This window comes from Watersipora subatra, chromosome 8 (assembly GCF_963576615.1).
Source record: "Watersipora subatra chromosome 8, tzWatSuba1.1, whole genome shotgun sequence".
NCBI lineage: Eukaryota > Metazoa > Bryozoa > Gymnolaemata > Cheilostomatida > Watersiporidae > Watersipora > Watersipora subatra.
The window spans coordinates 63,211,608-63,227,929 of NC_088715.1; the positions used below are offsets into that span (position 1 = coordinate 63,211,608).

General features: G+C 35.8%; 2 protein-coding genes across 2 annotated transcripts in view; one reads left to right on the top strand and one right to left on the bottom strand.

The window, feature by feature from the left end:
* LOC137401423 (eukaryotic translation initiation factor 2A-like) overlaps positions 1–11,560 on the bottom strand; it is a 32,218-nt gene extending 20,658 nt beyond the window's left edge. The window contains exons 1-5 of the mRNA XM_068087758.1: positions 11,513–11,560; positions 10,633–10,705; positions 7,202–7,398; positions 4,478–4,571; positions 3,011–3,093 (exon numbers count right to left, since the gene is read on the bottom strand). Of these exons, the coding sequence (XP_067943859.1) occupies positions 3,011–3,093; positions 4,478–4,571; positions 7,202–7,398; positions 10,633–10,705; positions 11,513–11,537 (472 nt within the window). The 5' untranslated portion in view covers positions 11,538–11,560. The remainder of the gene's footprint in view (positions 1–3,010; positions 3,094–4,477; positions 4,572–7,201; positions 7,399–10,632; positions 10,706–11,512) is intronic.
* A 128-nt stretch (positions 11,561–11,688) lies between these two features.
* The window catches only part of LOC137401475 (proton-coupled amino acid transporter 2-like), a 53,618-nt gene continuing 48,984 nt past the window's right edge, over positions 11,689–16,322 (top strand). Inside the window, exon 1 of the mRNA XM_068087839.1 lies at positions 11,689–11,830. The gene's annotated coding sequence lies outside the window, so the exon portion shown is untranslated. The remainder of the gene's footprint in view (positions 11,831–16,322) is intronic.

A 16,322-nucleotide genomic window follows, 5' to 3' on the forward strand; every position in this document is an offset into this window, starting at 1 on the left:
GTAAAAACTGTCAAAAATATATCTAAAGAAACAAGCTTAAAACCTCGAGTAAGCGCCATGGTGCTGCATTTTCAACCCTTCTCTTGTAGTGGTATTCTATTAGATGTGTTTTTCCAATAAAGATGGCATTAAATGAAAATTTTATGGTATATAAAAATAAAATATGTTTCTTAAAACCATTAAAGTAACCATGAATATATAGATACCAGACAAGTATGCTAGCCATGACATTGGTTTGATGTACATATAGTACTGGGTGTTAGGCTAATATCTGTCATTTAGACACATGGTACCAGGTTTTAGGTTAATATCTACCACTTAGACACATGGTACCAAGTGTTAGGTTAATATCTACCATTTAGACACATGGTACCAGGTGTTAGGTTAATATCTGCCATTTAGACACATGGTACCAAGTGTTAGGTTAATATCTGTCATTTAGACACATATGGTACCAAGTGTTAGGTTAATATCTGCCATTTAGACACATATGGTACCAGGTGTTAGGTTAATATCGGCCATTTATACACAAGTGGTACCAAGTGTTAGGTTAATATCTGCCATTTAGACACATGGTACCAAGTGTTAGGTTAATATCTATTATTTAGAGATATGGTACCAAGTGTTAGGTTAATATCTACCATTTAGACACATGGTACCAAGTGTTAGGTTAATATCTGTCATTTAGACACATGGTACCAAGTACAGTCAAACATGGATAACTCGCCCACGGATAGCTCGAACACAGGGTTAATTCGAACAGTTTATTTGGTCCGTTCCCACGCAATGCTAAATTGCTTTAGATAACTCGACCTTAACTTCGTTAACTTGAACAGTTTTTTGCCCAACGGCTACCGAGACGGTTGTTATCGCTTTAGAACATCACTTTATTCCAAGCCATAGAGATAAACCTCAACTTTTAGTCGTTCTTAGGCATAATTATTACCACTGTCGGCAAAATATTTCTGTCAACGACTTTTTTAAAGGTTTGGTGAAATTTGATTTATACCAAACATCCGCTTAGCGATCGCCCTTCGGAAGCGAGGTAACGTGAGGTAATCTTTGCATAAACTTCAAGAAAAATCGGCAAAATTGATCGTGGGTAAAACGCTCAAAAGAAAAAGATGTCTTTTCTTTTGAGCATTTCAACAACGATCAAGTTTTGCCAATGTCAATCTAAAAAACGTCCTGGCAATAACATCACTTCAAACAACGAACCAATTTCAAGTGATAGAAAAATCTCTATACTTTTTGATAAAAACGTTTTAAACTTTACATTAGAAGCATTTAATTTGAAACAAGCCATTTGTGCTTTTGATTTATATTATAGTTTGTATATGTACATGTATCTACTAATAAATAAGTGAATACATGGACTTGTGACAGTGCTCTGATAACTTGGACGCTCTGATAATTCGAACACTTTTGCTCGGTCCCGTGAAGTTCGAATTATCCATGTTTGACTGTATTAGGTTAATATCTACCATTTAGACACATATGGTACCAGGTGTTAGGTTAATATCTGCCATTTAGACACATATGGTACCAGGTGTTAGGTTAATATCTATCATTTAGACACACATGGTACCAGGTGTTAGGTTAATATCTACCATTTAGACACATATGGTACCAGGTGTTAGGTTAATATCTGCCATTTAGACACATATGGTATCAAGTGTTAGGTTAATATCTATCATTTAGACACATATGGTACCAGGTGTTAGGTTAATATCTGCCATTTAGACACATATGGTACCAGGTGTTAGGTTAATATCTGCCATTTAGACACACATGGTACCAGGTATTAGGTTAATATCTACCATTTAGACACACATGGTACCAGGTATTAGGTTAATATCTACCATTTAGACACATATGGTACCAGGTGTTAGGTTAATATCTGTCAATTAGACACACATGGTACCAGGTATTAGGTTAATATCTACCATTTAGACATATGGTACCAACTGTTAGGTTAATATCTGCCATTTAGACACATATGGTACCGGGTGTTAGGTTAATATCTACCATTTAGACACATATGGTACCAGGTGTTAGGTTAATATCTGCCATTTAGACACATATGGTACCAGGTGTTAGGTTAATATCTACCATTTAGACATATGGTACCAGGTGTTAGGTTAATATCTACCATTTAGACATATGGTACCAGGTGTTAGGTTAATATCTGCCATTTAGACACATATGGTACCAGGTGTTAGGTTAATATCTGTTGTAGTTGAAGCATTGTAAAAGGACCCATGGTCTATAGAAATGCTAAATGAAAAGAGAAATATCAAGTAAACATAAGGAGTAAGTAAGAGGACTGTAGTGACCATACTCTATGGTAGCTTAACATTTGTTTACATGCTGGAGCGCGCGCTAAGGCTATACAAAAAGAAAAAGTTAAATTAAACTGGCAAAGATTTTACACTTATTACTAAAAAACTGATAGTTACAGGAAGAGAAAAGAGAAAGGGAGAAGTACAGTACAGTGTAAATAGCCTATATGTATGCAATGGAGGCTCCGACAGGATTTATTTAATGGCGAGTCACTTAACGACAGGATCTTCAGAACCTAACCCTGTAGTTAAGTAAGGACTACCTGTACACAGGATCACAGGATACAGAGCTAAGATCACAGGCTAGAAAGCTGGTTGCAATAAATCAACCTTTTTGAGTGAACTCCTGTCAAGCTAGAAACTATCTTCGGTATAGAAAGTGAAGTTTCCTAAGTGACGAGAGACTATATTCTGTTGACAATATGACCTAGCTAGCCAAAAACAATGATATTATTATTATTGCTCTTCGTATTATATCTTAAAAAGAAGAAACAATAGTCTAACAGTGCCCCAGTCACTTACTAAAACAGTATCAATATTACGTAAGCTGATATTTTCTGATGTCACATCTGGTAGCCAATTTACACGAGACGATTGTATTTAATAGCTATTTGTTGATATTGCTGTTTGTAATAACACGGATCATATGATAGGACAAAACTACTGACCAAAGTTGTTCTTCTCATGAAATCGCAGCTCATTGTTCACATTTCTAGCGCATATCTCCTCGTCAACAGACCACTGCGGGTGCCTACAAATGCAGCCAAATTTAAAACTAGTGATACGACAAATGACAAAAACAGTCTGAATCAAAAGGCAGACAACTCTCACTTGACAATCTTGATGACATACATATTTGTGAGGCCTATGGCACCTGGTAAGATTAGGCAATTGCACCAAGTCATTGGAGTATCTCTGTTAGTCATACTGTTGATCTAAACTGTCAATTTTCCAAACTTCCTGTTTAGCTTTTAAAAAAGGTGAAAGGAGGGAGTCGCCAACTAAATGGATCGAGATTAGTAGCTGATGTACTAGCTAGAACTGCTAGATGGAGGTACTAGCTACAACTGGTAGATGGAGGTACTAGCTACAACTGCTAGATAGAGGTACTAGCTAGAACTGCTAGATGGAGGTACTAGCTACAACTGCTAGATGGAGGTACTGGCTACAACTGCTAGATGGAGGTACTAGCTACACCTGCTAGATGGAGGTACTAGCTACAACTGCTAGATGGAGGTACTAGCTACAACTGCTAGATGGAGGTACTAGCTAGAACTGCTAGATGGAGGTACTAGCTACAACTGCTAGATGGAGGTACTAGCTAGAACTGCTAGATGGAGGTACTGGCTACAACTGCTAGATGGAGGTACTAGCTACAACTGCTAGATGGAGGTACTAGCTACAAATGCTAGATGGAGGTACTAGCTACAACTGCTAGATGGAGGTACTAGCTACAACTGCTAGATGGAGATACTAGCTACAACTGCTAGATGGAGGTACTAGCTACAACTGCTAGATGGAGGTACTAGCTACAACTGCTAGATAGAGGTACTAGCCACAACTGCTAGATGGAGGTACTAGCTACAACTGCTAGATGGAGGTACTGGCTACATCTGCTAGATGGAGGTACTGGCTACAACTGCTAGATGGAGGTACTAGCTACAACTGCTAGATGGAGGTACTAGCTACAACTGCTAGATGGAGGTACTAGCTACAACTGCTAGATGGAGGTACTAGCTACAACTGCTAGATGGAGGTACTGGCTACAACTGCTAGATGGAAGTACTAGCTAGAACTGCTAGATAGAGGTACTAGCTACAAATGCTAGATGGAGGTACTAGCTACAACAGCTAGATGGAGGTACTAGCTACAACTGCTAGATAAAGGTACTAGCTACAACTGCTAGATGGAGGTACTAGCTACAACTGCTAGATAGAGGTACTAGCTACAACTGCTAGATGGAGGTACTAGCTACAACTGCTAGATGGAGGTACTGGCTACAACTGCTAGATGGAGGTACTAGCTAGAACTGCTAGATGGAAGTATTAATTGGAGGCATTAACTTGAAAAACGAGTTAGATGTACTAAGTACAAGACCTAGCTAGAGGTCTTAGGTGAAGTTGAGGGCAGCATACCAGAGCTGAGCTTTCTTCTGGATATAGCTGGCTACTTGCTGACCAGACTCCACATTGTAAATGAACATGTTGGGTCTTGGCTGCTTGTCCTTGCCTGCAACAGGATGGTTACAATCTGAGACAGACCAAGAAGTAAATAATCCATATGAGAGAGAGAGAGAACAGTCGATGAGGGCACTCTATTCTTTATACCTCCTAGTATTGATGATGACACTACTAAGCCTAAGACAAACTGTATAATTATAGTGAAAAAATAACCACACCAAAACAGATGCATGTTTACCAAGAGTTGTCCGTCCTATATTGACAGTAGTGCCGCTGTCCAAACACCATATACTAGCTGCTAAAACCTCGTATATAAAGTTTTCTTACTGACAGGTGTACAGAATGGCCGAAAAACTGTTTTATTACGGTAAACTTGACTGCCAGTGGTGTAATAAGGGTAACATCTTGTGGTAGTCCTGTTTGTTATCAAGAAGATATATGTGTTTCGGAAGATAACATTCGTCTGGTTTTACCTTTAACACACAGTAGGCTGCACCATAGTAAGCATAGAGTTGTTCTGTAGAAGTCATAGAGTGGTACTAAACCTTGCCTAGTTATAATGAGCCAAAGTTAATCATTGAACAAGAATAAATTATGATAGCCAATCATTTACCTTTGAAACTGTTAAAATTTGTCTTCATTTAGCCTTTCAATGGCACAACAGCATACAACATACAAAGAACAATTTGACAAGGATAAACAACTCCGAAAATTGTTGTAAGTTCCGCACTTGATAGGGCGTGTTGACTAGACAAACTAAACTACTAAATCTGTTAGATTGAGCAGCTCTAGCAGCAATGACACTGTTGAACACTCATCTAACTAGATATGACAATGTATGGCTAGAGTGACCTCCAGGAAACTGTAAAGCAAGTTTCGTACATCTCAGCTAATGATCTATAAGTCTGCTTGGTTGTTTTAGCTTGGGTTATGCATGTTCACTCGCACTCAAAGGACTAGCGCTTATAATCCATGAATGTAATCATATTAATAAGCATAATAATATTAATAACCATAATAATAATAATAACCATAATAATACTAATAACCATAATAATATTAATAAGCATAATATTAATAACCATAATACGTCTAACCATAATAATATTAATAAGCATAATATTAATAACCATAATACGTCTAACCATAATAATATTAATAAGCATAATATTAATAACCATAATACGTCTAACCATAATAATACTAATAACCATAATAATACTAATAACCATAATAATATTAATAACCCTAATAATACTAATAACCATAATAATACTAATAACCATAATAATACTAATAACCATAATAATATTAATAACCATAATAATACTAATAACCATAATAATACTAATAACCATAATATTACTAATAACCATAATAATACTAATAACCATAATAATACTAATAACCATAATAATATTAATAACCATAATAATATTAATAACCATAATAATACTAATAACCATAACAATACTAATAACCATAATAATACTAATAACCATAATATTACTAATAACCATAATAATACTAATAACCATAATAATACTAATAACCATAATAATACTAATAACCATAATATTACTAATAACCATACTAATACTAATAACCATAATAATACGTATTAATAAGCATAATAATATTAATAACTTGTCCAACTCATAGCGAAAAGTACAAATAAGTAGCCTTTTTATGGCATCAGTTGATGTAAAATCTTGTGTCGATTAATTTGGTATCGAAATATTTCTCAAAGGCTTTCTGGTCCATAAGTTATCACAATTTATATGTCAAATATTAGATCTTACCGAATATTTAACTATGTCTTGGTACAAAAGTTAATTTGGTAGCGAAAGTGTTAAGAGTAAAACAACAGAGAATTTGTAATTCTCCGTCTTTATATTATACACAGTTTCATGTAAGCTCTGAAACTAAGAGCGATAGGAGAATGAAAAAAATTCTTATTCGCGTAATCTCTAGCATACATTCACACTTATTACCAGAAATCAGCCATTTTGAAATGATGAAGTGTGATATACAAATCAGCACTTGGTTTTTTTCTAATCTTTAACAATTGGGGAACGATTTCAATTTAAAGGGTGTGATAAATCGTCAAATATCTAAATCTGAAGTTGACCCGTTTCTGTTATTGAAAGACATTGTAATTCGTCTATTTCTTTGCAAAGCCCTAAAAACCTACATTAATTCTTTCACAATTATTGCAGGCAAATACACACAGTATTAAACACATACATTATATAAAGCATGTAAAAAACTAAAATGCTAGAAGTCAATAAAAAAGGTATTTAAGACCCCGAAGACACGTGAACGGAGTAAAGGCTCAGCCATGCGTAGAAGCACCTTATAAACTACCTTACGTATCTTTTAACATGGCTTACATTTTAATTTTTTTATTTGCACCAGTCTCCTGACCTTCCCTTACAAAACTGAGATGCTTTGTGAAAAACGGCGCGTTGTATGTTGAACATTGCTCAAGGTTTAGAATCAAATACTTACTTTTATTTTCTTATTATTTCCATTTATTTTATCACTATACTTTTATTTCACTATTTATTATTAATCTGCATTTTGAAAAATTATAGGCCAACGTAAGCAGAGATTTGACTGTAATTTGAGATAAGAATATCAAATAGTTACATCTATAATTACTACGATATACTGTACCTGTACTATAAACCTGCCAGGTGGCAAGAGTAGACGACTTAGGAGAGAAGAGCATGAAAGAGAGAGAAGCGCATTCAATAGAGTGCAAGAGCTTGTCATTCACTGTATCATATATGTTAAGTGCCCGGCCATTGCTCCACGCCAGCCTATCACCAGCGGGAGAAAACTCCAAGCAAGAACAGTCCTTGGAGGAATCTCTACAATAAACATGAAGACATACGTATGTACTGGCTGTAGGACAAGTAGAGCCGTTATAAATCCTCCTGTCTATTTACTTATAAAATACTAATCGCCTGGTAATCTTGCTCAATACCGCCGACCTCTTGCCAACCTGAAGAAATAACATACCCAGTAACTAAAGTGATTATAAAAGATCGCTGTGTACGAGTTGGACCCGTGAAAATCAGCTTAGAATACCAACACTACCAACTGCAGCACCCAGATTTGTAGAATAATTTTACTATAATAGAGTGGTTGTCAGGGATGTTAGTAAATTCTCAGGTGAAGGAAATGTTATACCCTAGGACACTTATATTTCGCTAGTATTTAGTTTCGTGAGTAGCACACAGAGTAAAATTTCGCTGCAACTTAATTTCGTGGCTCTGATGAGTGCGAAAATATATTGGTGTGAAAATAAATGCAGTGGAAAAAACATTACATTCCTCAGGTCCAGTTCACTAATAAGAAAAAAATTCAATTTGGGAATAGTTCGTATTTGTAAACCACAGGTTGAAATGTGTGGGTGAGATCGACAATTCAATTTGATCACTTGCTGCCATTTGTTTCTTAGACTATCAATGACGTCTAGGTCCCTCCTGCCGTGACTTTCACACTCTAATCCCAAGAAGAAGAAAATAGATAGGTAACAACCAACTTCACAACCAAAAATGTATAACCCTTACAACGCCATAAACGCATTTATGCGTTTTCTAGGGGTCACTGACATAAACGCATTTTCTGACTTTCTCAGCAATTGTCTGGTAACCTGATTTTATTATTTGTTGACCACATAACCCACGGTCTTTAAGTGTTTTATGAAATTGACTGTGTTGTCCGAAGATTTCTCTATAAAATCAGCCTAAAACAACGAAGCAAGTTTAAACTTTTGTTTGAGAATTTCTAATCTAAAAACGAACATTTTTCTGGGAGTTCATTAACTACCCCGCGCGAGTCATAAAACAGGTAATTAGTTGTTGATGGCATAATAGCCAGTTTAGATTTTCGTGATTATACAGATAGTTAAAGTAGAACTTAAAAAATACTGTATACATATCATGAAGCAATATCGGCAATTTCGGTAAAATGGCTGGCACTAGGCCGGTAACGAATTTGTACATGATTGGCAGTGAAAGAGATAATGTGGTTGGACCTGATGAGGGTTGATATTGTTTTTGGATGGTAATAAAATTCATCACTGCAATAATTATTCTTCAATTTTACGACTTCACCTACCAGACTTTCATTCTCACCAGTTACAAATTCGGTGACTAACCTGATATTGCTTTGCCATGCTGCTCAGTTGGTGTATTAGCTATAATGAGTTTACCAGAAATTTCCCATTTATCCTAACCACAGACGAAAGTTGCCTGCATTTCTAATATTACGATTTTATTGTGGATATCAATGAACAAAGCTATTTAACTTCGCGTTTTCGCTCGTTCGTTATGATAGTTTAGTTTCGCTCATTAAATTTTCGCGAAAGGATTACACCGCGAAAACGCGAAAGTTAGATGCCGCGAATACATAAGTGTCCTAGGGTAAGAGTAGACCCACTACAACTTATTTAATGTATAAAATCATTCCTACTCTGAGCAGCACCGAGTTCAATTATCAATCTTAAAACTTTCTATTTTAACATAAATTTAAATTAAATTAGCCACAAAATATCTGATTAGAAACGCAAGATTACATCTCACATATAAAAACTCAGACAATTGCCTTCAATGAACACATTCATAGATTGTTGTAGTGAAAGCGGTGTAGCAATTTGTGTTAAAGATGAAAGAAATCGTGAACAGTGCCAGGCTTACTACTAGTATATAATAAATATAATATAATAAATGTAATGAGTGTAAAGTTACTAGATCGAACAACTTTAATCGTTAAAAACATTTAGCCAGTTTAAATCGATGAACCTGTTTGGATAAAATTCTAAAAAACTAAATAAAGGTTCTGCAAAAGAATTACCATCTGTCAACCATTTTTTCTATTGAGAGTAAGAAACATTTTCAGATTAGGATTAAAAGAATTTTGTTAGCAAAGGTGATCAAAGCCCACGAGAGGTAATACCTAAATAGGAACTCTTTCATCTTCAAGTTCATCTGTAAGACATACTTAAAGGTTGACTTGCAACAAAATTCACATTACCGCTATTTGATATAAAAAGATTCACCATGTCTTACTCTGTTGTGTTGTAGGTGCAAAATATGTGGAAAGGTGATTACAAGCTCTTAAAAGCTTAAAAACAAACAGAAAATCGCAGCCACACGAGACCGCCGTAGTTTGGATTCGCTTTCCAAAACGGCTCAAATGTGATGTAGTTGTGAGAGATGGTTTCTGTTTACACTTTCTTGCAACCTAATTCGTCGAAATATTTTCACAAATATACTTCACGCATTCAATAAAACTATGTCTATTGTTCTTACACGTCTGTTTTATCGTCATTGTAATGCTGTCACTTTTAGCACTGATATCTTATAACTTACCGTAAAAAATTGTTAAATTTTTTAACCTTAGCTCGAAGGAGTACATATCATTGTCTGATAATCATGACGAGCCTGTTGGTCACCTGTGATAATCAAAAAGTGCTGCAAAAATTATTTGCGAAGTATTGGGTCACATGATCAGAGAACGACTTGACAATTGAATAATGCCGAAACAAAACTGTAAAGTAGCGAGCATCTATATTTGATACAGGGTCTTCGGTAAAACCCGAAGTGTTTGTCATAAACTAGTACTACGATAAGTTTTATATTGAGCTTTTTATTGGCCTTTCAATTCACGTGAGAACATACGTGACAAGACGACAACCAAATTTCGTGGCTACGTCATCGAAATAAAGAGATTCCAATCTATGGCGGCTTTTCGTTTTTGAGCTATTAAGAGCTTGTAATCACATTTCCACATATTTGGCACTTACAACACAACAGAGTAAGCCATGGTGAATCTTTTGATAGCAAATAACTGTAGTGTGAATTTTGTTTCAAGTCAACCTTTAAGTAATCATACGAAGCTTGAAATAAAAATGAACAGTTTTAATAATTACATTTTTAATGTATCTTGATGGCCCATACTTGTTTTGTGGTGAAAGTAACATTGCGCTAACCAAGGAAGACAGAGTTGAGTAACAAAAAAAGGGAACACGAGCAGTTTTGACATCATCAAACAAAGTAGGTAACATCACTGCATATTTTCGCCAGTTACCAACAAACCCGCTAAAAGAAGCATCTTTGCTGTAGGGCTCTGATGTGCCATTCACTCTCCAGATTCCCTGATTTCCTCGACCTGCAATAATAAATATCTTAATTAAATAAAAATTATAACAGATAGTTCGTATATTTATATCTATGGGTTTAGAAACCTGAACCATGAAATTTTGAAAAAGGCTTAATATTATATTTTGAAAGGCCTAGTGTTACACAGCTAGGCGTTTGGCTTGTGACACCTTGGTTACCAATTAAACACCTTACGCATAGAAAACTTATTCGAAATCTGAATTACTGTAAAGTATTAAGTTTCCTTTGCCATTAACAACAGCCAAAAACACAAACGACAACAGCGCTGAATCAACGACTAATTTGCTCAACCTTTTGCTACTCGTATTCAATGTGAATTGGAAATTAAATTCGCTTTCGGCCTGAAATTCTTTCTTTTTGCCCAATAGGTGGTCAGCAACTAAATCACTACATTAGCGATAAAAACTCGGATCAAATTTACGACCATTACGAGAAACAGTTAATATAACTTTGATGCAGTAGATAAAATAAAACGTCATAGCCATTAACGTCGTGCTTGTTTGACTTGACTAGGGATACGGCCAAAGCTCACTCTCACTTAACCTTCAAAACGCGATCCTTCTTCGTATAAAAAATAACAGAGCTTGCGCTGAAACAGACGCTATTAATGATATGCTATACCATTATTCGCAATTGAAAAGGATAGTATGGCCAAACTGTCTATTAACTATGTATATTTGTATCTCCAAGATATCCTCAAGCTCAACAAAGCATCATGTGCATTTAGATATATAACAAAATAGCTATTTTACGGAGGTCATTTAAGAATTTCAGTTGATTTCTAACAATTACATACAATAAAACTTCACGTGGCTGGACATCTTCTACTTTAAATAAAAATTCGCATTAGTCGGTGGCTTTCACGGTTATGTTTCGGCGATTAGACACTGCACAAACGTCTTAACAGGATCCAGGATCGCAGGCAAACATCAGTTTCCGCTGGCGATTTAGTGAGCCCTCTTTCATTAACTTTTTAGTTGTATGGAAATCCTGTAGGCCTGCGCTACTGTATGTCTATACCTCGTATACCTCAACTTTGTATTGTTGAAGGATTTTTGAAGTGCACTGGATATCTTTTTATATACTTCGTTTTTGGTTTGACGTCCACAAGGCAGTAAGTAATGTATTATCAGTTACTTTAAAATAGGATGACCACGTCATGATCAAATGAACCAGCTTTAGTAGGCTATTGTATGCTTGATTGAGAACTGAAAGTAGTGCTCTAGATTGTGTACGAAAAGCAACTGTTCATGATAGTGTGTTTAACCTCTCAGTTTGTGAATATCTGGTAACTTGTGTTTGAAACAAACAATTGTAGTTGTGGTAACTGTGCTATGTGGCTGGCTCAAACCATCTAATTTGATGGCTTTGGGGATTCAAGGTCATCGAGCAAATTTTTCTGCCATCACAAAAGGGTTTTTGAAAAGTAATCAAATCTTTTAAAAAGTTTTAATCGTTTTGACAATCGTCTATGAATAGCTCATTCTCACTGATATGCACAGTATTTGTGGGAAAATGTTGTGTTTGATAACTTATTATTTTATCGAGCGTTGTTTTTGATGTAGGGCCTGTACTCCTAAAATATTTTGTGGGTTTGTGGGCAACTAGCAACTGGAATAAAATTGCTTTCCAGAAAGCATTAGTATAGCAAAGAAGAAACTATTAGTAAATTTATGAGTATGGCCTATGTAATGACCCTTTATATTCAACCTAAGATTAAAACTCATTAAGTAAATTCTGTTTTCAGACTAGATTTATTGTATGGGTATGGTGCTTTCAGCTGAAAGGATCCTGTTTCAAGAAATGGTGATAAAAGTCTCTGTTGGTTCTCTATGATTGCATTCAGGGGTTTGAATAAACCTTATGACTTTCAGTTCTTCAAGTGATTTGGAGATCTTGGGTTGAAGGTTACATTTGATAAACTTGCTCTGGGCTGTGACAAGGCCTGTAACTGCACTCTATCACCCAGAAACTAATTACACCTACCTTTATTTGAACGCCATGGCGCTCTATTCTCAACTCTTCCATTAGAGGTCGCGTTCAAATAAAGGTTGTGTTCAAATACAGGTTTTACGATAGTTCCATTTACTTGTAGGTTTTTATAGTTAGCACCACTTTAAAGTGTGGCAAACATGGTAATCTAATTGTCGGTTCTCATTTCATTTCAGATACTCAAATCTAAGAATCTACAAATTACAATGTAAGCTTTTTTGTTTACAGGCCTGTCAGTGAAGTATGAAATCTGCTTTTTTAAAATCCAAGGTGCACATATAGGGTTTATAAAAACATTATTTTTTAAAAGCTCAATTAGAACTTAAATTTGCTTCAGGATAGTGTAATCTAACTAAAATATTGTTAAATAAGACCCACCAGTTGCACTCACTCAAATGATTCAATGTAAACAGTTTTTATAAGAGATTTAGCACGCTTGGCAAATTGTTTGTATTTCTTTAGGCCTACTAGATCATGCTCTAGACATTGGTTAAAGTTCCCTAGTCTGAACAGATCTCTTGCACATTTCAGCAAAAACAGTCACATTGCAGACAGAATTTAGACTTCAGAATCATTATGATGAAAAGTATCCATCATAATATTAGTTGTTATCCGCGTGATCCTACACTGATAAGCAAAGGTCATGGCAAGTGCCACTAGCGATACTTATCTATTGTGTCAGTTTACTAAAGTAATGACCTGAACAGAGGAGAAGCGCGATTTGATCCTTTCTACGAGCATTCAGCCAATCGCCCATCAGCTATTCTTCTATTCAAACTACTAAAAGATTGCAGAACTCGTTGTTTTGTGGTTGATTCATTAATCTGTGTCACATGAGTAGTTCACACAAACGTGTATAAAATTTAGCCGTCTGTGACGCGATCAGGCTTGACGCCGGATGCGGCTTTCAATTCCTTATTTTATTGTTGTCAGAGTTAGGGCAAGATCCCTGTTTAAAAGTTATCATTTCTTTGAAAGTTTTTTGCCCAGCATATTTGCAAACAGTCAGAAACGATGGTGCCCAAACTAAATTTCCTTACTTAAGGGTGATGACTGTAGTAAGAAGCTTGCTTAACAACCGATTAGCAGATACGATTAGCAGATACGTTGAACTTTTGTTGGTAAGTTTAGTTGTTTATGATTTCAGTGATTCATTTTGAAGCTTATGAACTGTTGAAAGATATAGCAGTGATCAGTTTCGCTCCAGCAACAACAAAACCGACCGTAATTAGAGCTAAAAATTATATGCAATCTTTAATATAGACAAATAATCATTGGTAGCTTTCGATGTCATAAGTAACTGTTGATGTCATGAGTATATCAGTATTTAACACTCTATATAATCTCGGACTACAACCAAATAGGTGCTGTATCGCTGCATTATTCAAGTGTTTTAGCGGACATCCGTAGCGAGAGGGAACACTGACATTTACTGTTTACATTGTTTTAAGCTTGTCATTCTCATCTGTGGCCATTTATCAGCAATATGATGAACAGCGATTTGTGTGTGTGATTTATTTTATCATTTAGTAAAAATATAACATTAAGCCAAAATAAAGATATAGTAGGCCTAATAATATTGATTAGGTTGAACAAAAAATGAAGCCTAGTTTCTGTTGTTAAGGCGTGATGAGGCCCACATGCGCAGTAGCACTGCAGCTAGTCGAGGCGCTGAGCCCAGTTCTGTGGTTTTAAACATTAAATGAACACTTCACTTCATACACTTTGTTTCCATGGTGCGGATGATGTGGATTCGGAATCGCGCACACGTTGAGTTACCGTGCGATGATTGTTTCGATTGACATTCGCATGTTGCGCATTAACTCAGGCTTATTGGTAAAAATATGAGCATTTCTACAACAGAAGTCATAGCAGTGCACTACTGTCTCACTTAGCAGCATGCTTTCTATTACAGAAGTCATAGCAGTGCACTACTGTCTCACTTAGCAGCATGCTTTCTATTACAGAAGTCATAGCAGTGCACTACTGTCTCACTTAGCAGCATGCTTTCTATTACAGAAGTCATAGCAGTGCACTACTGTCTCACTTAGCAGCATGCTTTCTATAATAGAAGTCATAGCAGTGCACTACTGTCTCGCTTAGCAGCATGCTTTCTACAACAGAAGTCATAGCAGTGCACTACTGTCTCGCTTAGCAGCATGCTTTCGAAATAAGAATGACGGAAGTGTGGAAATGTTTAAAATGGAATAGCTAGTGTGGCATTTTTGTGCGCATCACTCGCAAGTGCCGTTTCTATCTTTTGCATATGTGAAACATTTGATAACGACTTGTGAGTACTAAAGGTCGCTTGATTTGTGGCTTGATGCCATTTCTATCTTGCTCATGATTTGGATTAACAGCGTCATGGAAACATAGTGACATGGAAACATAGTGACATGGAAACATAGTGACGTAAACTGCTATAGAATTCTTCTCTGATAATAAGATTAGTGTTGGATCATTATTGTCCATATTTGCTTGTGTTCATGGGGTCTCGAGATAACACCATTTTATTATGATACTTTCTCAATGCTCTAGGTTGTTTCTACCATCACTATCACCGCTATCACTGATGGAAAGTGCTTTGATGGGATATAATAACTAGAACATTGTTAGCCAGTCGAGGGTTTGTCACCATTTTACTAGGTATATCTATGTATATGCGATAAAATAGTGACCAAGTTCTGGTCAAATTAAGTAAAAGTAGCATCTTCTTGATCAGAACTTCACGCTTTTTCACATGGAACGGTTCAAAGTTGTATATTTTCAAATTTAAAAACAGAGTTTAGTAAAAACCTCTCTGACTATCACGCCATAAATTTTGGACTTTCCCATACATATAATGCATAAGTTATCAGCCCTACAGTGAACAACAGTTACACATTAAAAATGTAGAGTGGTAATACAGCTATAGTGTTACAGTCACCTGATGAGTGCTGTCACAAGAAACTGACCTATCGTGACAACATCAGGAGAAATATCAACTCTAGTTATCTATACAAATATATATAGGCCTACAGTTAGTAGTACTGAAATGCTCACTAAACAGAACTCTACATCTTCCTGTTGGCATGCTAGGCGTTGTATTCCCGGGATTACCTACATACAAATACAACATAGAGTCCATTTCAGACATTTGTACCAACAAAAACTATTAAGTCAATCATTCACAGCTTCTCAGCTGAAGAGTGTGGTTGCGTGAAACACATTTGTAGTGACTTTTAGCAAAGTATTTTCTCTTTTTACCCTTTTATGGATAAGACAAAAGACCATATCCTTTAAACTGACTATTTTTTAGACACTTTAGATATTTAACTTCACACTTCGTGTTGAGCTAAAGCTATGAATTGTTGAGAACTCTTTATTATCTTTACTAAACTAATTGTCCTTTAGTTAATTATCTACTTCAGCAGTATATATATATATATTTATATATATATAGCAGGACAGATAGCGCAATTGGTAAGGTATCGGGACAGTGATCATTAGATCCTAGGTTCAAACCCCAACAGCTGCACCCTTCTGGTGGTCCTTAGACAAGACCCTTGCTTGTGTAATGTCTATAACCCTATGATGAGTGCAATAACCAATATATATATCTACATTACATGATT